Source organism: Syngnathus typhle, linkage group LG4, assembly GCF_033458585.1.
Source record: "Syngnathus typhle isolate RoL2023-S1 ecotype Sweden linkage group LG4, RoL_Styp_1.0, whole genome shotgun sequence".
In the NCBI taxonomy this organism is placed as follows: Eukaryota; Metazoa; Chordata; class Actinopteri; order Syngnathiformes; family Syngnathidae; genus Syngnathus; species Syngnathus typhle.
The window spans coordinates 22975410-22998101 of record NC_083741.1 but is presented as its reverse complement, the minus strand read 5'-3'; the positions used below and the strand labels follow the sequence as shown (position 1 = coordinate 22998101).

The 22692-nt window shown below is 40.1% G+C and overlaps 1 protein-coding gene and 1 long non-coding RNA gene across 2 annotated transcripts in view; one reads left to right on the top strand and one right to left on the bottom strand.

Moving 5' to 3' along the window:
• The window catches only part of gpc6a (glypican 6a), a 52290-nt gene extending 30685 nt beyond the window's left edge, over nucleotides 1-21605 (top strand). Inside the window, exons 4-10 of the mRNA XM_061277414.1 lie at nucleotides 5678-5843; nucleotides 9634-9761; nucleotides 11160-11303; nucleotides 11692-11721; nucleotides 17777-17907; nucleotides 18429-18604; nucleotides 20049-21605. Of these exons, the coding sequence (XP_061133398.1) occupies nucleotides 5678-5843; nucleotides 9634-9761; nucleotides 11160-11303; nucleotides 11692-11721; nucleotides 17777-17907; nucleotides 18429-18604; nucleotides 20049-20266 (993 nt within the window). The 3' untranslated portion in view covers nucleotides 20267-21605. The remainder of the gene's footprint in view (nucleotides 1-5677; nucleotides 5844-9633; nucleotides 9762-11159; nucleotides 11304-11691; nucleotides 11722-17776; nucleotides 17908-18428; nucleotides 18605-20048) is intronic.
• Nucleotides 3906-21733, bottom strand: LOC133153252 (uncharacterized). The gene is made up of 4 exons (XR_009714281.1): nucleotides 21592-21733; nucleotides 20499-20596; nucleotides 18703-18866; nucleotides 3906-5126 (listed from the first exon to the last, which is right to left on the bottom strand). It is a non-coding gene; the product is annotated as an uncharacterized LOC133153252 (long non-coding RNA).
• Between the last annotated feature and the right edge of the window lie 959 nt (nucleotides 21734-22692).

Here is a 22692-nt window from a genome sequence, read left to right as displayed (position 1 = left end):
TTCAATGAATGGCCCATTTTAAAACTTTATCCTTATATAAGGCGCACCGGACTATAAGGCGCACCATTAATGCATCATGTCAGATTTTTAATCCAAATCAAATCATTCTCCATTTTATCTTTTTTATTTCAACTTCAGACGGAAACAAATTACTTTATAATCATAAAATAATGATCCATAGTCTTTTTGAGTCATGATTCATAGTCTTCAGCGGGCCACTTATGATTGATTTCATGACACAATGCTTTGGGCCAGTTTAAATTTAGGAATTTGGTCCATATATAAGGCGCACCGGGCTATAAGGCGCACTGTTGGTTTTTGAGAAAATTTTAGGTTTTTAGGTGCGCCTTATAGGGCGGAAAATACGGTAATTAAAAAATAAAATAAATAAAATGATGATAGATAAATTAAATAAACAATTAATAATACCTGTCGAGTTTCCCTCTTTCCTCACAGATGGAAAAACCTATCGAGGCTGTTGACTATAGTGCAAATAGTGATTCCAAAGTGGAATATCTTCAAATAAAGTCACGGTGGCACAGATGCATGGCACACTTTCGTCTCTCACCATCTTACTCAGCGTCTGTTGAGTCGTCCTCTCTCGCTGGCTGCTGGCGCTCACAGCTTGCCTGGGACGAGGCTCCGGCCGCAGCGCTGCGACGGCAGATGGCGACTGGCTCCGAAAAGGTTTGGCACATCATTGGGAAATGTGCTGCGGCAAAGATGCCTTTTTTAATTAAAAGATTTTGATCGGTGTTGAATGTTGGAAGAATGAACGGAAGCATGTGCTTTCAAATACAAAGGCATGAAAGGAGCATGAAAAAAGGGACAGCAGACTTGCACTTGCTTCATTGTGTTTCGGTTCCGAAGGATACAGACTGACTCCAACTATTTATTAAAAAAAAAAAAAATCATTCATCTTTCCTTCTCAATTTTGTATGCCATTGAGTCACTTCACACACCAAATGATAACCTTCTCATGACTAGCGTGATATGCTCCTGCGAACAAATGAGCTCTTCTTTCCTCTGACATTCAGGATAGGATGTCGGCCTTCCCTCAGGTGGACAGAAAATGTACTTTTATCTTCGAACCATCGATGCGGAATGACGACAGTATTCTCTATGCATGTCGGGTAACCTCAAGAGATACTAAATAGCTGACGGTGCCACGCCACTAGCACGAGACTGGCTTTTAACATGTTTGCTTGTCTCTGGAAATTAAACAAACAGTCCCGACTGGTACTCGAGACATGCCGCATGACATGGTCGCTGTCAAGATGGATCAGAGGGGCCGTTCCGTCGACGGGAGGGGGGGGAGCTCTGTCGTGGAATCCCATCCGACCGCATTGTTAATATTCTGACAAGACGGCCAGACGTGCATTGAGTCACAGCAGCCTCTCTACAATTGAAGATGAGGAGTGCAGAGACTCAAGTTGAGTTTGATGGAGAGTGGGGGAAAAAAGGGCGATTGAAATAAAATTGGCGGGGCACCCACCATTCAATTTCGGGAATTTGTTGGAGTTATTTTTATTTACTCGCCTTCATTTATCCAGGTAAGGCAATTGACAGCAGATTTTCAGCCACCACTCAATTTGGGGAATTTGTTGGAGTTATTTTTATTGACTGCTAACCTTTATTTATCCAAGTAAGGCAGATTTTCTTTTGTAAAAACCAACTGAGTGCACACAGCAGAGTCAAAGAAGGCAAAATACCGTTTTTTTCCATGTATAATGCGCAAAATTTAACTAATTTATTGTCCTAAAATCTGGGGTGCGCATTATACATGGGTACAAAAAAAAAAAAAAAAAATATTATTTTATTTTTATTTTTTTTATCCGGAGATGATATGGAGGCCGCCATTACAGATGCGCTTTCTTCTCTGGTGTTCACTTCAAACACGCTCCATACGAACACAATGCTCTCGTATCAGACGCTTGCTCGATCACCTGCTCATTTTCTGTCACAATGTACCCTACACAAATCCGAAACATTTCTTTGCTATCGAGTTTGCTAGCGCATGCGCAGTGATACTGACCGGCAGAATAACATCCGGTTGTTCCCAAAGATGATCTTTTTTCGGAAATAATTTTACGTTGACGGACTTAAGTAGGAGTCAAAATTTGGGTGCGTATTATACATGGGTACAGGCTTTTTTCCAGCATCAACATGCCATTTTTAGGGTGCGCATTATACATGGGGGCGCATTATACATGGAAAAAAACGGTAAAAGCAAATACAAATAAAAAACATGCAGTAAATGTTTCTCAGCATTTTCTAAAGCAGCGTTTTTGTTTCTTCATTTTACAGGCCCCCTGATATATGCCCCCCTCCCCCATGGCCCCCCTTAAGGAAAGAAATCTTAGCACTGCCACTGTGCACATCATGTGAATGTTAAAGACATGCTTATAATTACTCCCCCATCAAGTTGGGCATTTTGTAATAAACACCAGTTGGTCTTTATAGTCATTTTGTTTTTCAGTACTAAAGTCATCATGAAAGCATTTCACTCAACGGCTTTTTGATCATCGCAGGGTCTGCGTGTTATTTCCCCCCTCAAGCTTCTAAAACTCATTCTAGTCACTTTTACTTTCTTGCTGCGCGCAAATCTGACAGCATGATTAGACATTAGATCGCTCGTCGGTGCTGCACAGGGCGAACGTTTGATGTGAGGGATTTTAGGATTTACGCTAACCTTCTGTGAGCACATACAAGATTCTTGTAAGGAATTACTTGAACATCACTCTGCGGCTTTTTTCCAAGATCCAGTCGCGATTACTGACAATCACGTTCCTGCCAAAATGTTTTGCCGGCCACGGTTGTCTTTGGAGCAAGTGGCAATCTGTTTTGCACAATGACACATCAAGCGTAGTGCTAGCGACACTAATGGCCGTGTAATTGAGCGGGGACGGCGGGTCGGCTCCCGTGCCCAATGCTCTCAGTGACAAAAATTACGACGGAACGACCGAGACAAATTCTTGGCGTGGGTCTCGGTGTCCCACCTGTGTTCTTCTTGATTGGCCTCGCTAGCTCGCAAAGACATTGTCATTCCTCACAAGTGGCACCGAGCCGCTAAGGCCCTGAAGGGAGTTCACGCCGTATGCACCTGACAACACCCTGTCGGATATTTCCGAGTGTCTTCTGTGAGATGTTTCTCATCGCTCACCTACTGATAATAGGCGGTAACTTTTTAGATGAGCCGTGTTACCGGGTGAGCTCGTTCGTGACTCCCTGGTTTTATACCGTTCAAGATAAGACGTGTTAATCCGTAAAATTCGCGGTAACTCCCTAGCTTGACTGAGCTCATACTGAGCTTTGAAAGCGGAAAGATGTCTCTGCATGCGTTACGGTTTTCCCGAGCATGCAGTCCAGTAGCCGCCCACAGCATGCAGCGCTACGTTAGCGCTTATACATCAGATGAGCAGATTAGTGTGTGTTAGTCTTCCACCAGATCTGAGGCATCTCGCACCATGATTTTACCCTCAGCCCGCTGTGCAATATTCCAGTCACTCAAGTGTAAAGATGTGCTAACAAGATTAGCGGATTAGCCTTCATGCGGGCCACACGGCGAGCATGGGAAAAACAATGTCAGGAAAAACAAAATGGATGTGCTTGAATTCTTTTGGAATGTAACTTTGGACATCATTACAAAATATCACGTTTACAGAATGTTGCATAGTATGAAAACATTTGTTTGCTGCATTTGACTCATGACACATTTGAGCAGGATGTAACACAATGTTTTCGAAAAGCAATTAAAAAAAGATTTTTTGACAGTAAATGTGTTTTGAACTTGTTTATTTCTGTCTCGCTTTCTCAAGCAAAGGATTCAATTCCTCTGCTAATTAAAATAGAAACTGACATGACAGGCTGTGTTTAACAAACCATCATTTCATGTCTGGTAAATGTCTACATTGGGTGATTAAAAAAAAAAAAAAAGGCTTTCTGAAGGCTGCTTTGGGATTTATTAAGTGCAACTGCTTAAAAGTCTCTGTTCCCGCGTCGAGACGAGCACAGTATTTTGCAAGCGGGCTCGCCGTTAAATGTCCCTTGTTTTGCAAAAATGTCATCGTGTTACCGATACTCCTCGGGCGGTATAAACAATTCACCATAACACAAGCAGATGACACGAAGCGGAGGAAAATGACAACAGGCGAGCTAGTTGTGACGGCTTCTTACAAGGCATTGCGTGGTGTCAGGGGCAGATTGCAAATGTCAAAGATGTCGAATTTGATCCTCGCTGCCAGCTGCCAAACAACGGCACTAATAGAGTCTCTGTCACAATGGTGGTATTTTTCCCGAGCTTCTTTCTTCTGCTTGTTTCCTCCACACAATAACACACACATTGAACCAAATCAAAGACAAACCGCAGCGATAACAAGAGACATGATGAAAGTTAGACACGGATTCAGATGTTATGAAAGTGCACAGTTTCCTCCCGTCCCCGTGTTCTGCCTTTTTGTCGTGACTTTAATATTTTTGTCATATTTGTGACGCCGGGTTTGTGATGCTATGTACCTTCACATTACGTTCATGATTCATATAAAGAGATGGATGGATGGATGGATGGATGGATGGATGGATGGATGGATGGATGGATGGATGATGTAAGTGGGAGAATTAGAAGTACCGTATTTTTCGCACTATAAGGCGCACTGGATTATAAAGCGCACCTTCAATGAATGGCCCATTTTAAAACTTTGTCCATATTTAAGGCGCACCAGATTATAAGGCGCACCTTCAATGAATGGCCCAATCTAAAACTTTGTTCATATATAAATCCATATGTTTGGACACGCCTGCCGTAGTGGCTCAATATTAGTCCATATATAAGGCGCACTGGATTATAAGGCGTACTGTCGGCTTTTGAGAAGATTGGAGGTTTTTAGGTGTGCCTTATAGTGCGGAAAATACGGTATGAAGAACTTTCTTGGTGAAATTGTCTAAATAATACGAATAATACTAATGTGTACAGTCAAAGGGTTTGAATGCAGGCGGCGGTCTCCATCTTGCGTCTCTAACATAGTGCAGTCTCCAGAGTACATGCTGGACACAGTCTGGAGTGAAGCACGAATGCAGAGGCTGACAGGCCAATTATCAGATGTACTCCTCGTTCTGCATCCTCACCCCTGAAGGGAAGCAGATGTGAGAATCCTGTCACTTTGGCTCAAGCCATGGCAGTGGCGCCAGTCCCATCACAAAAGGCGCAGCCTTCACAAAAGATCAAGCCGGGCGGTGTTGAAAACCTCCTGTTGTCACGGGCTTTTATCTCGTGCACATCTCTACACTCGGGTCATGTGACATATGTATAGTGCTGATCAGACCGAACCCAATGGAAGACGTATGGACCCGCACTAATTCTGCTTGAATTTTTTAAAAATGATAAAACATCCAGAGGGCAATATTGGTCTTGGGTTAGAATTAATTTCCAAGCCCTTTGTCTTGGCTTTATTTTTTGCAGATTCTGCTATCAGTCCTGAATACATTAAGGAAATATTCATACACTATCAACCCGGTCTGAGGTCTGCAAAGTCAGTCCTGTAACCGTAATGGAGATTTCAAATTTCTCAGTGTGGGACGAATAAAATAGTATCTAACTTGATTTTATCTCAAGTGCTGTTTGGCCCCCATTGCTTGTCAGCCTTGTTTACATTTGTATCTCTTCTCGGTATGTCTTCAGGTGAACGTTGCCGCCGCTTGCGTCAGGGCCTTGACCAGGATGTTATACTGCCCGTACTGTCGAAGCATGCCGGGGCTCAAGCCTTGCCAAAACTACTGTCACAACGTCATGAGAGGCTGTCTCGCAAACCAGGCTGACCTGGATCTGGAATGGAACACTTTCACGGGTGAGTTAAATCCCGCCTACAGTTTTGTGTACTTTCAAGTAGGCAATGTTACATTTTGGAATCGACTGCGGGAATTCAGAAGTACTTCTGCTCCGAAAGCATTACAGAGACAAAACTAAGATCGTATTTGTTCAGCCGTTCCCTCGTATTTTTGTGGGATTTGTTTTCTGCTTGCAACTGTGAAGTGATGTTTTCCATTGCGAGAACCCGGGCTGAGTGCTTAAAGCTGGCTGCGGTCCCCACTGTTTGGGATTGATAAAGGAGAGCAGATCCTCGGCAAATATATTTTGTGCCGAGTTTCCAGCAGAGCTTGGTGAGCAATAGAGTGCTGCAGTTAGACTGTAAGTAGCTGCTTGCTGAAAGCTGCGTATAAAAGGAGACACATTTGAATGGTCCCGATGCTTTTTTTTTTCCCAGGCTAATCCTTTATTTGTCATGTAGACCAGCATCATACAGGCAGTTTTCTTTTCTAAACGAGGTGACTCGTAGCCCATCTGACGAGTCGAGCTGCACGTGAAGGAAAGTGTGCTACTCGGTGCTTTTTTTTGACAGGCCTGTCTCGCCCAAAAAAAGCCTCCAGCCTGCATAGCATGTGTTCTCTCTGGTGGCTTGTCTTCAGCCTCAGATCAACACAGGCCCCAGTGTACTGACTGAAATGTCTCTCTGCTTTATGACATCTGTTAAAAAGTGAGTGTCTTGTTCACTTGTGAAGAGGCAAATCCATCGCCGCAACGGGACATTGTTCCTGACAGTAATGGGAAAAGCTGCTGTTGTAACAGAATTTTAAATCTGGTTAGAGCGAGGGGAACCCTTGAGATGCTTGTGAAAATCTATTGATTTTATTGCACCCAAGTTTTACTGGGATGCTACTTTTTTTTTTTTTTTCTTCTCCTCGTGTTGTCTGGTTCGACTTTTCCCTCTTCATTTTTTTGCATAAGACCGTGAAGGGCGAATGATGGAACGGTATTCATTCTGTTTTGCTCCATTCAACATTTCAGACACTGTTGTCGTTTTCTGTCTCGTTCTGTCCCCGGCGGCAGTGAAAAACAAAAACATGACCAGGAAAAATATTCAAAACTAAAAATACCCACAATTTGAAAATCACCCAGGTCAAACGCTGTCCAATCAGAATAAATGGCGATACTCCAAAAAAATGTTTACATTTCCTAAAGCATTTTGTTACTTTTGTGGCTTATTTCACATTTTTACCGTAAATTCCGGACTATAAACCGCGACTTTTTTCCAAAATTTTGAACCCTGCGGCTTATAGTCAGGTGCGGCTTATATAAGGATTTTTTTCGTGATTTTTGTGATGACTTGATCACTTTTATACACTGCGGTATCTTGAAGAAAAAAACATCAACAAAAATACTATTTTGAAACACTACTATGGCTGCTGCTTATTCTGGCTGTGTTGCTTGTGACTATTATGAGCTTTAGTAGGAATGCACGCTAGGTGACCTGCGTCAAAGGGCTCTAAACCCTTCGTCACAGGCAATGTTGAGAAAGACATGTTAAAGTATGTTATAAAAACTTTAAAAAGGCTTTCTGTGAACGGTCTTTCTTTGTAAAAGAAACGCGTGTGCACGTGCGGCTTATAGTCCGGTGCGGCTTATATAAGAAAAAAACTAAAATATCCCCCAATTCTAGCTGGTGCGGCTTATAGTCCGGTACGGCTTATAGTCCGGAATTTACGGTATATGACATACGTACGTGATCACCGGCCAATGAAATCCGGTGCCCTTGTGAAATAAGAATCCCAACACAGTATCTATAATATCATAAAAAAGTCATTGTCGACTTGAATACAAGCAGACAATGTCTCTAAACCTGAAGGAAGCTGGAATTGACTTGCTTGTAAGCGTGATACGGCTACGGCTGCATGTGTGTCCGGCGTGTGATACCAGAGCATCCGTCAAGTGCCGTTGTGACAAATATAGCCAGCTCTGCATGATGACGGACGGGTCATTATCATTTGTCTTGTCAGCCGCTTGTTAAAATACCCTCAGAGAGCCACGCTGAGGCTTTTCTGCTGCTTTCTTTTCGATTTTGGACAGACAGACAAACAGCACCGTCGAGTTGGTTATCAATTGCAGTTTAGCGTCTGTGTAATTTCCCCACACTTGATAAGAGCTGGGTTTGAATTACTTGTATCTTTTATGGAGAGATTAGTTGCGATTTAATTGTGGTATTGAAATAATCAGCTTACACGAGTGTACAGTTGGAAATCATAGTCGTCTACAGTACGGTTCGGTACAGCCAGAAGCAAAAAAAAAAAAAACGACAAGAAATATCATAGGCAGAAGTCGGCCAGCTCCGCCCCCACGCAGATCAGGACAACAATGGTACTTATATTGTTGACGAGTACAATCGTCCCTCGTCATTTTGCGTCTTGCCTTTTTGGAATTGTAGATAACCAACTGCAGCCTTGCAACTATAAGCGCAAACTTGACTGCGAAAAAAATGTCAAATGTCTGAGAAAATTGTTTCAAGCTTACTATAAAAAAAAATAATAATGTGTCCACTGCAAAGCAGATCTACGACTTCAGTAAAGTAGACAATGCTCAGTCATTTTAAAACAGGCCTACCACTGATAGCGCGAATGAATCGTAATGTCTAGGCAAGTGATCAAGGATAAACACGAAAGCACTTTGAATTGCTTTATTGAACAAATGAACGGCAACGGAATTAACAGAAAACAAACAGATTATACACTAGTTACATGTCCACCACGAGCGTACAGAGGCACTTAACATGCAAAGTGGCAAACGATGAGCCAGTTAACAGCTAGCCACTATCCTGAGCCAACACAACACTGCTGCACACCTCGCATGCATGCTTTATATATATTCGTTTTTTATTTATCTTGTTTTATTTATAAAATGGATGAATTTATTTATTTTATAATATATCATTATATTATTGTTTTATAATAATAATAATTTGTTTATTTTAAACATTTATTTATCAATAAATATGTTTTTATTATGTCATATACATAGATGGCATGATCAAAAATAGGAACTACTGTAATGATATTTAAGTGTGTTAGAAGTTTTTTTTTTTCCACAATAATCCTTCTGGTCTTCTAATTGTAGGTTTGCCTCTCACACATTATTTTTCTCAATTAGGATATAGGGATGTGCTGCTCTCCTGTTAGTGACACCAGAGTGTAAACAATCCTCATTGATTTCATTTGCTCATTCCTTTTTAATTGCATGGCCTGCTTCCAAATGTAACCTTAGCTCCCCACAACTCCCTCGACCCTGAGAACTTAAAGCCAATGTTGTGGTTTTTTTCCCCCTCTTTTCTAACGAGGGCTCTCGGTGAGATGTGAAAGCTTTACTTTTTTTTGGCAAAGGAAGCTCACACTCTACCGCTCCATTGGATGGACAAAATGTATATATTGTCATATGCTCTTATTAAAATACTGTCAATTAGACTGCGTCAATGTTCCACAATCACAATTTAAAATCTGAGGCTGATGTATGACTGCTGACAACAATTAATACAATTAATTTATTTCCTAGTGTAGAAACATTAGAGTCTATTTGTGCTAATTTATCACAAATGAGTCATCACGTTTCCCCTGGAGACTCTTTTGCTAGGTTGCCGCTGCTGTTCCGATCCTCTCGTCAAACTATTCAAAAATAACAAGCAAGAAGTGTGAAGCTGTTGAGCGAGGGGAAATAATATCTGGTTCTAGTCAGGCTTGCGGAGGAACAACACCCTCAAAAATGCTCCTCAAACTTTGTTAATTTATGTGCATGTTATTTGTGTGTCGTGTCAGATGCCATGTTGTTGGTGGCAGAGAGACTGCAAGGACCTTTTCACATCGATGCAGTCATTGAGCCAATTGACCTCAAGATTTCCGAGGCCATCATGATCATGCAGAACAACAAGATCCTGTCAGCAAAGGTAACTTTCTCTATTTTTTCCTTAACCTGTATCAAATACAAAAATGTCTTCCACAATTCATTTCAGGTAGAAATAAATGATATAAATAAATTATATATATATATAAAATAAATTTTATATATATATATATATTATATATATAATTTATATCATATTATATATATTATATATAACATATAATATTTTCTCAAGTAAATTGCTGCTCTCCTTGGTCCTGAAATGTGAAAAAGGAAGATTTTTAAGTAGCGGCATTCCACAATTCATTTCAGGTAGAAATAAATGATATAAATAAATTATATATATATATATAAAATATTTTTATATATATATATATATATATATATATATATATATATATATATATATATATATATATATTATATATATAATTTATATCATATTATATATATTATATATAACATATAATATTTTCTCGAGTAAATTGCTGCTCTCCTTGGTCCTGAAATGTGAAAAAGGAAGATTTAGAGCAGGGGTAGACTTAATACATACTGCCTATATATCAAATTTTCAACCAGCTCATTCTTTTTTTAATGTGGAGCACAAATGCCTTGAAGACTCGATGTTAAATGAGACGACTTCTATTTAACCTCCGAATATGGAAGCTCATTTATCCTTAAACTTCTTTCGGTTTCAAATTGCCCGGCCGTCTTTGGATTAAAGCAGAAATCAAAGCTGCAAAAAAAAAAAAAAAAACTTCTCTTATCTAAAGGCAAGCTTGATTTCAACTTTTCCACTCCGGTGTATTTAAGCCCCTCCCTCCCTCCCTCCCTTCCCCTGGCGAGATTCAGCCAGGTCAGTTTGAATAAGATGTCCCATTCTTTCCCGTATCACAGCTGCAGCTGCAATTTATAACGCCAGCCATTGTCTATACACCCGAGGCAGGCAGGCAGGCAGGCAGGCAGGCAGACGCTTCCCGAAAGGTTGTGCTTGGCTAAAAGATTGCTCTGAGATTACCATCTCTCTGAAAATCCACAAGGCATTCTTCCTTCCCTCATTCCAGTGGCACTGACCTGTGGAAAATCACTTTTTCTCTGATAAGAATTGTAATCGCTATGAAGAATTGATAAATATGAGACAAAAGACAGCTCCTTGTCATAACTGCCGCGTGGCTCACCAACACGCCGGATTGGGGGACGGCGGAGAGGCCGCAAAGGCTGATGAGTTTTGCCGTTTTGAATTGGTTCGGATCGCAACAAAGGCGACGGTGTCAGCAAGCAATCTGCAGCCCGAGATTTTTTTGTTTTGTTTCACGTTTCTTTTGATCCAATAACTGAACTTTTGCATTGCTTTCAAACCTCCATTAGGGAGGAATGACACAATCAGGACCGCATTTGTTGTTTTGGACGACTTATGCACGTTTGTTTCCTTCCTTTGTAGTTTTTTCAGAGTTGTGGTCCACCCAAACCTTCAAGCATAGGCAGGTCCGCACGTGGCATTTCCGACGTGTTCAGTGCTCGTTTCAGACCTCACCCACCCAAGGAAAAGCCGACCAGAGCTACGGAGACGAGCCTGGATCGACTGGTATGTGCTAGCACTACAAGTTTTTATATTAGGTTATTTTATAAGTTATTATTGTTGGCTAGAGATGTTTCTAATATTTTGCATTTCTAAATAACTGGGAGCATGTAAGAGAGAGGAAACATGAAATGAGCTTTTGCTCACATTGGGCAAAATCCACCATCTTGTTTAAACACGTGTTGAAATGCTTATTCCTTGTCATTGACAAAACAAATGACACACATTAAACATATCGGACGGCAGTCGGCCTGCTAATTCTTTGCCGGCTGACTTGCGATTGTCCTATCGATTTATTAAGTAGCGGCATTTATCATTGAACTTAAAGCATCTGTTTGACCTTTGTCCAATTCAATCTTTGTCCTCTTGATTTTATCCGCTGCTGCTTGACTAGCGGGCTGTCTGGACAACAATGCAACACAGTGTAAGCAATCTGACTTCTTTCTTATCTTGACGCATGCACGCACGCCAAATCACACCTTTTGTCCACTTTTGGCCTGCTCTCACACTGCTCGGGGTTCATTCTAATGTGTGGCATCATTGGGTAACTCAACATTGCAATTTGACTTGGGGCTTATTTGAACATGGCTCTTATTTAGTTGAAATAATTACCGTAATTTTCGGACTATAAGTCGCGGTTTTTTTTCATAGTTTGGGTGGGGGCGGGTGACTTATACTCAGGAGCGACTTATATACATATGTGGGGTTTTTTTTTTCACTTTTTGGGGCATTTTATGGCTGGTGCGACTTATAGTCCGAAAATTACGGTATATTTGATTTTTCATTTTTGTTCATCTTGATAGAATTTAACAAAATAAAATTGCCGCTCCTCCATGTTTTGATATGGAAAAGATCACATCATATTTGCAGACTCACCCCTACAGGGAGCAGTATACAATTTGGGAAGGCTTAACGTAGGAAATTGAATATAATATCCATCATGATGTTCTCGGTGGTGTATAATCTCCTTAAGATAACAATCATTACGTTGTCATTTGGCTTGCTTGTGAATCGGAGAGAGGGTGCTAGAGCCCGTTCAGCGAGTGAAGCACGTTCCAAGTGTTTCATTTACCGCAGTTTCCGCTCAAGTGTTTCTATTCACAACGTGATACGTCATTTCAGTGTGACACTTGAGTACATGTTTGATCAGATACCCTATTTTATATAATATAATATAATATAATATAATATAATATAATATAATATAATATAATATAATATAATATAATATAATATAATATAATATAATATAATATAATATAATATAATATAATATAATATAATATAATATAATATAATATAATATAATATAATATAATATAATATAATATATAGTTCGGAGCAATCCATGAATGATTGCACACTGAGAGGACAATGTCATCATCCAAGAAGCCGCAAGAAAAAGAACGAAAGCGTACATGCTCAAGTTCATTGAGTGAGCATTAAAAAGTCATCTATCTTTGAGAAATCATTTGGCTCACTGGGAGTGTAGACAGGAGCGCCAATTACAATTTGACCGATGGCAACAAAGCCAAATTGTTGAAACGCATTCAACGTGCCGCCTAGCTTCAGCTCTAATTAAACTCGTACGATGCATACAGATCACTTTTTCCATTTAGGAAAAAGAGACTAAGTGTTAAAACTAATTTTGATCATGAAATTGTGTGCGTGTGTGTGTTAACAACGCACAGTGTGAGGAAGCTGTTGGGTTTGTAAAAAAAACTGCAACGTGCTGCTGACAGACACCTAGTGGCATCTTGGTTGCCATTTCACAAAGTTAGTAGAGTGGAGAGAAAACTTCACTGGGAGTTGTCACATTGCAATTATCTTCTAAAAAGTGCAAAAGTCGTTTTCTTCTTTCCTCTGGCCAGGAGTTGTATTCCGTCTGAGAAGACAATGGCGCGTTGTAAGCGCCAATTGAGCATTTTCCATGAGACAAAATACAGAATGTTCACTCAGAATATTTTGAAACCAGCATTTTAACTCATTCTTAAAACTTAATTCACTGCCAACCCAGTTCATATTAACATCTATAACCGTCAATGGCACTGAATTCATTGCAGATAAAATATATATATATATTATAAATGTTTTATGAAGCACCAATACTTTTAGTTTTGTAATCCAAATTAAACCAGAATTTTTAGTTTCAGGAAGGTGACCTGGTCGACAGCCAACTTACATGCCAACGGGTCCTAAAGGACTCAAATCCAGTGATGCGAGATAATTAGGAAAGTTAGTTCAATAAAATGTTCAAGGAAACTTTTAAGCTCTATAATAAACATTTCCTTTGGCTGACTTCAATGTTCACTTTGAAGTACCGAAAAATAAGAACAGCAATTATTTTGTCCTTGTCACACGCTCAAGCATTTTATTTGATTGCTTATCACACTGCACTGAATGGAAAATATATTCCTGAGGTCTTTTATGTGGTACACATTTTTTTATACACAACAGCCTATGTCGATTCCAAGCGTGTAAAAAGTGTGACTTCAAGTGTCTCTTATTTAATAAAAGAAGGAAGATTCTGGTTGCCAAATAACTTATTCATCACGAAGGTGGTCCAACGTTGTTACTTTACCGTGACGTGGATAACAAGTGGTTTTAACAAAGTGCTCTTTTCTGGCTGCCGCTCTCTAAAAGGTATTTTAACAAGAGGGGGATTTTCTCTAATTATAACAGTTAAGGTCAAGCATTTTGATATTTTATGCTCACTTGGGAGGAACTTTTTGTGTTTCCCCTTCAATTCTTATCATTTAAATAAACTGCTCGCCCTTCCCACAAGACTCGTTTTCAAGCCAGAGCGAGCAATAGGGAGAAAAAAATGTCGAGTTTTTGACTGCATGACTTAATTGCTTCGCTCCCGCATAGCTGAATGAAGAAAAAATACAACATAGGCGTACGGACAGCAATTAGAGTCCGCCGCTTCTTGGCGTGATTTGTCAAAGTCTCAAGACAGTTGATTGTATAGTTTTAAATTCATTCTGTTTTTGTTTGCTCAGCTGCATGAGGCTGTTGCTAATGTCATATTTATAGTTTAGCGGATTTTTTGATGTAGATGTGACAAAATTCTGACTCGGTTGATACAAAAAGTTGCTAATGGAGCTTAATGGCCGTCATCGTTGGCACCCGCTGTTGGCATTTTGTGCTCTCAGAGACAAACAAACAAAATGTCAAGAAAGGAAAAAGTCGTTTGTTGTTGGCGGAGGCTTGTTTCTCCGTCTTTTTCTTCTCGCGCGTTATATAGCTGCTACATAATAAATGTCAAAATACTGAAAGTTTTAAGCCGGTGGAAGTTTTACCTTCTGTCGATGGCGGATATTTTTTTCAAAGTCAAAGTCAGCTTTATTGTCAATCCCTTCATATGTCAGACACACAAAGAAACCGAAATTCCGTTTCCTCCATCCCACGGTGACGAGACACAGTACACGATAAACATACAAGTAGACGACACAATATAAAAACAAGAAGGCACAAACAATAACTAATGAATAATCAATAAATAAAATGAGTGATGAATAAATATAATAAATCATATTTAACATTATGTCTGACAGAAAAGGCTGTACCAAACATTGTGCTTCAGGGTTGAGTCTATTTTAAATACTCATTTTCAAGTATTTTTCATCCGAAACAAGACGTAAAAAATACAAAGAAAAATAAATAATAAAAATACAAAAAAAAAGGCAGACATTTTGTTTTATCTGAGCAACTAGAATCGCACATGACACCGTTTGAAATTAAACCAACGAGGTGAGAATATTGAGTAAATTGCCATCAACATAATATCAAGAAAGGGCAGCGTAATTTGAGGCTGAACACCTTTGAATATTTAAATATCTGTCAGCGAGCCTGTGAAATGAATCATCTCTGACCTCTGCCGTGCATGAGTTAGTCAAATATTACCTTACAATTGCAAACAAATTGGATTCAACATCACAACTGACATTAATGTCCTCACGAGAAATGTATTTAGCCAAACCGGTTGCTTTTGTCCAGAAATCGTCATGGATAGTTTCACTCAAAAAGCCAAAAAGTTCTTCTTAAAAAAAAAAAAAAAATACTTGCTGCATTCAATCTTGGTATGACTTCACAAGTTTTCCAGTAAATGGTGAGCAATTTCCAATTTGGGCCTGTTTGGAGCCAAACAAGTGATTTGTCAAACTTGTCTGAGCAGCCCGAATCCCTCCAGGGAGGTCATCTGCCACGATGCCACTGCCTGTTCCTCATCTTGCTGTTGGCTCAATCTTTTCCCTTTACAAAATACGCACAACACATCATCCCAACTTTGCTCGAGGAAAAGTTTGTCCTCATCTACAGCGATAGGGAGGCAAGTTGAATTCAGCCTCCCCGTGACTAAGGATACTCAAACTAAGTTTTTTTTTTGTACGTCTTGTGTACCCAAACATAGTTTTCCCACCTTTGTATTATATTTCCTTTTTGTATGGTTGTACTAATCAACGCAAGAATTTCGTCTTTATTGTATTTGATCTAGTAACTGTAACCAACTTAGTTTCAAGTTACTTTGAAAGTTTATCTGACAAGCAGCCATCTGTTTGTGAAAGTCTTTCCCCAAATGGAATTTTTACCCTTGGGAAAAGGCATGAAACCAGCCGGCTCTGAAATATCCATCTGTGCTTATATTAGGCAGGTCATGCTTTGTTTAGCATGAATATGCTGCGCTAAAACATCTTCCCCGTTGACGATCCTCCAAACGTTCCTAATAATAAGAGTAAAAATTAAAATGATTTATACTTGGATCACTAGATGGATTTATCTGCTGCATATTTTGACTACAATACGTTGTCTGGTTTATTAAGTAATCACAATTAGCAGATTATTTATTGTTAAAATAAAAAATATATATTAAAAAACATTTTTAAATGAATAAAATAAGTCTGAGCTTTAAGAGGATCGACAGAATGTTCACAATTTGAACCCGGCTGTCCCTCAGAGCTGAGCATCAGTGCCATTTTCAATAAATAAATCAAAGTCTCATCCCATCTCAGTTCTCCGTCTCCTTCCCCCGGATAGAGCCCACAAAAGGGAGGCTGCATCTCTGCATGTCTTTAATGCTTGGGTGTCTAGCAAATCAAACTCAATGTTGAAAAGATAGAACTATTGGGAAAAGCCACCACTTTTTGCTTTGCAACAAAGGAGAGAGACGAAAATACAATCCCGGCTTGCCTCTTTGCGACCGACTCTGCTCAAATTTCTGTGACAAGTGGTTCCTTTTGCTTTCCAACAAACACTATAGCGTATAGCTTTTTGCTTTTGTATTCTCGCCTGAACTCTCGCTGCTGCAAACATATTTCATATGCTCAGCGTAACAGTCAGGTTTGCGCCTTTGGATATTTCTCTCTGCACATATTGCCTTGACCCTTATTTCTACATGTCAAAGAGTGAAACTCCTCCCCAAAGCATCAATTCCCTCCTTTTCTCCTTTCATAACATTCCTGCATACATGCATATTGACAACATTCTAACCCTTTAACGCACCGCAGTATTAAAAATAACAGCTAAATGCTATTTTATTTTTTTTTATTTTTCTAACACCTCTTTTCATGTATTTATTTATTTTGTTATTTCTTTATTTGTAGATTTATTTATTTATATTTATATTTATCCGTGCATCTATTTATTTATATTTTATTTTTTTGTTTTTCTAAATTTACTTACACCACCGTTCATAAGTTTGGGGTCACAAAACTGTTTGGGTGAGCCCAAACTTTTGAACGGTAGTGTATATATTTATTTAGATAATTATTTATAGATTATATATATAATCTACTGTGTAAAAAAATCGTATAATATATATGTATACTTATATTCATAGATTATATATAATCTTATACAAATATAAGATATCATTTATAATATTTAATTCATAATATTTTATTATAATAACATTTACACTACCATTCAAAAGTTTGGGGTCACCCAAACAATTTTGTGACCCCAAACTTTTGAACGGTAGTGTATCTTTCGATGTTTTTCGGCAAGGCAAATAGCGATGTGCATTTCTTGTTCCGGATCTTTCGGGGTTCTGAGATAGGTGGTCTGATCCATTTGTGTTCTCTCTTATCATGACATCAGAAACAATAGCAGCATCTGTTCATGATGAGTCCCCATTTTTCTTTTCTTTTTTTTTCTCCTCCTGTTTCACCCACTCAAAGTTGGTTGAGTCCAGATGGAATCAGTCACGGGTGAGCACTCCTTCCAAGCATTCAAGCTGGTTCGCTCTTGTACCAATCAAAGACAAACACTTTACGGATGCAAGTGGAGAAAAATAAAACTCAGTTGATGGAATAAATGACAAAAACTTCTTGTTTGATTGTGCCGCTGCAAATGTAAACAACTCCACCCGCCTCGTTCCCGGATTCATTTCCCATCCACACTTCCGTCTTTAAAACTTCAACAAGCCCGCTAAAAAAATCATGCTAATATGAATTTTTATGCTCTGTTTTGGCCTGCGGCAGGTGATTGACATCAAAGAGAAACTGAAGGTGTCCAAAAGATTCTGGTCCAATCTACCGGACGATATCTGCGCCGACGGCAAATTGACCGAGTCTGACGAGGAGCAGTGCTGGAACAGCCACACCAAGGCCAGGTGAGGAGAACTTCCGTGACTTTTGCAAAGCGGGCCAACTTGTCCTGCTCAAGCAACGTGTTCCTACTGGATTAACTCTTCCTGTAAAAGTGCGATAATTAGCACTTCCACAAAGAACTGCTATAAGCGGCAAGATTCCAGACCCCGAGGAGTTGGAACTTCACTTATTACCACTGCAGCGTGGAGATCGCTGAGCTGTACCGAAGATTGGACTGGCTGCTCCCTTTGCAGCTAGAGAGAGAGGCTGAATATTTTACCAAAGCAGCCCCTTTGCACCCCCCGCAAATAACAAAATCACAGATGGTGCAATAAAAGATGTTAATGCCTTCGCTTGTGCCAGCACTGTTTTTTTTAAACACCACTCGAAATGTGGAAGGGGCATCGATTGCTTTGCAACACTAAAACGTCCTTAACAATCAAGACATGAGTGGACGCTGAAGAAGAAAAATTGGACTGAACTCCAGAATGCATATTTGGTTTTTAATGTAGGACTCATGCTAATACCAATTGATTTCATCTAGATATTTCCCAGAGGTGGTGAAGGAGGGACTAACCAACCAGGTGAACAATCCAGAGGTCAACCTGGACATCACCAGACCCGACACCTTAATTCGCCAACAAATAATGGCGCTGCGGGTGATGACCAACAAGCTGAAAAATGCATACAATGGAAATGATATCTACTTCCAAGACTCCAGTAAGTGTTTTTGTAGGTCTATAAGTGGAGAGCGGAGAAGTTGATGTTGGTTCTGAAAAGGTACCCAAGTACAATACCATGAATGCATGAGTCATCACCTTTAATGGAAGATTGCAGTTCATCAGGGAGCGACTCATTCCAAGGATGCATTCGTTTTACAAAGAACCAAGAATGGCATCATTATGTTAACAGGTAGCCGTTGTCATGGTGACGTAGACTTTTGTATCTTTAGTTCAATGCGGGCAGATGTGGACTGAAAGGTCTAGAGAAGGAATGACAAACATGAGATAAATGATTTAGTTAACACCCCTGATCAGTTTGAAGTTGTAATCACATTTATAACAATTAGTACCACTTGCACCCATTCACCTCAATTAGAGAAATAAATCAAGCTAACGATGACCCGTTTGCCGTATGCGTGCCGAGATGCAGCCAATCATACGGACGAATGGAGTACGGGATGATGCGTACTTTGTAACAATGGAACTAAGATGGACTTGAATGTTTTAGACAACTTCAATTAAACGTGACAGTCAAGAGATACATTAGAAACCAAAAACACGGGTAGCATCACAAAATTTTCGGCGTTGGGAAACAGAAACGGGGTCTTTTTTTCTGAGAGTTTCGTGGGATCTTCTTTTGAAGACCTTCCTTGCCTCGTTTAATTGAATAAACGGCAAGAACATTAAGAGCAGGACCGATTGAATTTGGTGTATTAGTTCTAAATACCCTCAAGCACACATCCAAAGTGAGACGTCGTGGCATGGATACTGCTTGAATTCATTTCCATTTAGCAGGTTTCCACGATCTTTGTTAAGTCTGGTTTGTTTTGGACACAGCTTGGAGCAATTCATTTCCATTTTGCAGGTTTCCACGATTTTCTTTATCTAAAGGCTAATACTGTATACCGTATTTACCGCCTTATAAGGCGCACCTAAAAACCTAAAATTTTCTCAAAAACCAACAGTGCGCCTTATAGTCCGGTGCGCCTTATATATGGACCAAATTCCTAAATTCAAACTGGCCCGAAGTATTGTGTCATGAAATCAATCATAAGTGGCCCGCTGAAGACTATGAATCATGTCTCAAAAAGACTATGGATCATTATTTTATGATTATAAAGTAATTTATTCCGTCTGAAGTTGAAATAAAAAAGATAAAATGGAGAATGATTTGATTTGGATTAAAAATCTGACATGATGCATTAATGGTGCGCCTTATAGTCCGGTGCGCCTTATATAAGGATAAAGTTTTAAAATGGGCCATTCATTGAAGGTGCGCCTTATAGTCCGGTGCGCCTTATAGGCCGGAAAATACGGTATATTGAAATACACTATTTTCCCTACACTATTTTGTTGGATGGAGACTTTGTAGAAGAAAAGTGAAGCGTAACATTCCGATGTATTCTCAACCGAGCCAAGATCATCTTGCGGTTTCCACCCAGGTGACGAAGGCAGCAGTTCGGGAAGCGGCAGCGGCTGCACCGACGGCTGCACCACGGAGGCCGTCCTGGTCGGATCCGAAGCTCCGGTGATGGTAGCCGACAGAAGCGACGTCCACACGGCGGCGGCGGGCAAGACGCTCTCCCACGGACCCTCGCAACTGTTACTGCTAACCACCCTCATAGCGTCGTTCGGCACAATGCAGCCCGGATGGAGATAATACACCAGCGTCGGCTGCTCGCTAACGACTACGCCGCCGCGTACCGAGGCGCGTTGCTCCCTCGCCGGACCTGTTGGGCCTTCCGTAAGGTTTCGCGTCGGACTGTGTGCGAGGAGTGAAATGCGTACATCCTTGTCACCCCCCCCCCCCAAAAAAAAAGCTCGGTGACGAAACTGACCAAAATGGCGGCGTTCGGAGTACAATTTTAAAATCATCGCAGGTGACAACTCACTTGCGGTGTTCCTGCCAGTTGTTTTCTAGAAAATGCAGGAATGAGGTTTTGTCTCCTTTGTACGACAACTGCCGTCAGTTTATCCTGTCTGCACCCCCCTGAAAGAAAAAAAAAAAAGCTTACTCGATGCATGCAAGGAAATAAAGCTCAGATATGCTTTATTTATTCATTTCAATGCAAGCTACTAAAGCTTTTAAGGTTTTGATTTGGACACGATTATATTCGCTACCGGAATAGATTTGAGTTTTTATTCAGATGGTGGTTTGACTTGAGGCGACTGCTTTCCTTCAAGTATCTCATGCTCCTCTTGGACTGCTTCGAAGGAACGGCTTTGCACACACATATTTTGCTGGCTTGAGTTGTTTGAATTGAACACTAATCCGAATACCTCCTTCTTTCCGATCAATGGAATTTATTCTCATGCAGTTTGCTATGACTCCAATGTGTTTCCTTCGAAGGTCCCAGAAGGTAACGTTAGTGACTTAGTTAAGGACCGTTAAGAACCTTTTGTTTGAATACGCATCACATATAAAACAAAGGACACAAACAGCAGAATGCCGTTCGACTTCACTTTCCAGGGACCAACTTGTCAAAACAAAATCTATCCATGATAAATCACTAGCTAACATGCTTCAATTACTATTTGTTTGTGGAAGCGTGTAGAGCATATATCAATTCTGACTACGGCAAGTTTTGCCCACTCAGTATTTACTTCACCATCAGAGCAGTTTTCCAAGTTTGAAGATGGACGCTCTCTGCACAATATCCACCAAGCCGTCAATTTGAAACGAGTGCAGCGGTTAGAACCGGGGTGTCAACCTTATTTTTGTCATCGTTTGCTTCAAAGGGCCGTTAAAATTGTCAACCCAAATCAATGTACGAACGTCTTATATTGTATATATAGTAAAGGCTACACAACAGAGACTTATAAAAACGGATATATTGAAATCAAATCAAACCGGGCCTTGACTTTGACACCTGTGGAAGGTGGAAAAGATTTCCGACATGTTGCGGGGATACCAATAAGAAAAATGTTCATAGCAGTAGGGCTGGTAGAGAATCACCAAGGTACAGCGTGCGGAAAGATAAATACCTGAAAAGTGAGTCTCTTTTCTCAGTGGAGACTTTTTCTTTTTTCTTCCCCAAAGCAGATGAACAGCTGCAGTGAGTTTCTCAAACAGATTACACGTTCCACGTAGCGGCCATGGAACATTACTCCTCTCCTTCGCTGCTCTCCAGAGGCAGAGAAAGCACTTTTCCCTCACGGCCCGTGTCCTTAAGAAATTCTTAAACACAAATGACAAGCACAATGGAAACACGGTGTTCCCGTTTGTCCTCTCAAATAAGCAAATATTTGAGTAGGTAGTTATCCGGTGAGACAACATTTGCAGCTAATTAAAAGTGTTTGTGTTTGACCATATGGTTTACCAGAGAGAAAAAGCGAGAGCGAAAATTGAGAAGCAAATAAATTCTGTCATCTCGTTTCTGTGCATGAAGTGTATTAGCAAATTCCCGGACAAACTCTCCATGGTGCAATTGAATCGGAGACAAGACTCCCCAGTGTGAAACGGAGAGCCAGTCCGACAGAAATAGATGAGCGGAACTTTGCTTGAACCGTTTGGAGATTTCGTGCACAACTCAATAATACGGTTCCAAGGTGAGCAGCAACAAGAGCCCAAACAAAAATGTCTGGTAAAAGGGAGACGGTCTTTATTGGTGTCTCTGAAATAATGTGAAGAAATACAAAAGACATGTTATGGAGTTGGTCCCATCTCCTAGAGACGCATTTAGCATTAATGGAGGCTACTTTTTTTTTTTTTTTGTCTCCTCATACTTTGTACCAGACGACAATGGCCACTGACTTGAGGTGTTTTATGCAAGGTCCTTTCCATTTTCGATGTAATGCACTTTTGCTGTGAGTGTGGCACTGTGTGTGTGTGTGTGTGTGTGTGTGAGTGTGTGTTTCATTTGCAAAATCAGGCAAACAAGGAGCACAGCTGCCGACGCACGTGTGTTTTAAGTGTTTTGGAAGTGAACTTGTTGATACAGCAGACATGCCTTACCATTTTTTTAAATAAATGAATGGATTGCTCATTTGGCTTTTGTTACTGAAAATGATAGGAAGTAATATTAAAGATTTTGTTTTAAAATATGTCTTGACGTTTCTCGGCGTGGGAAAAATACAAAAACTCCG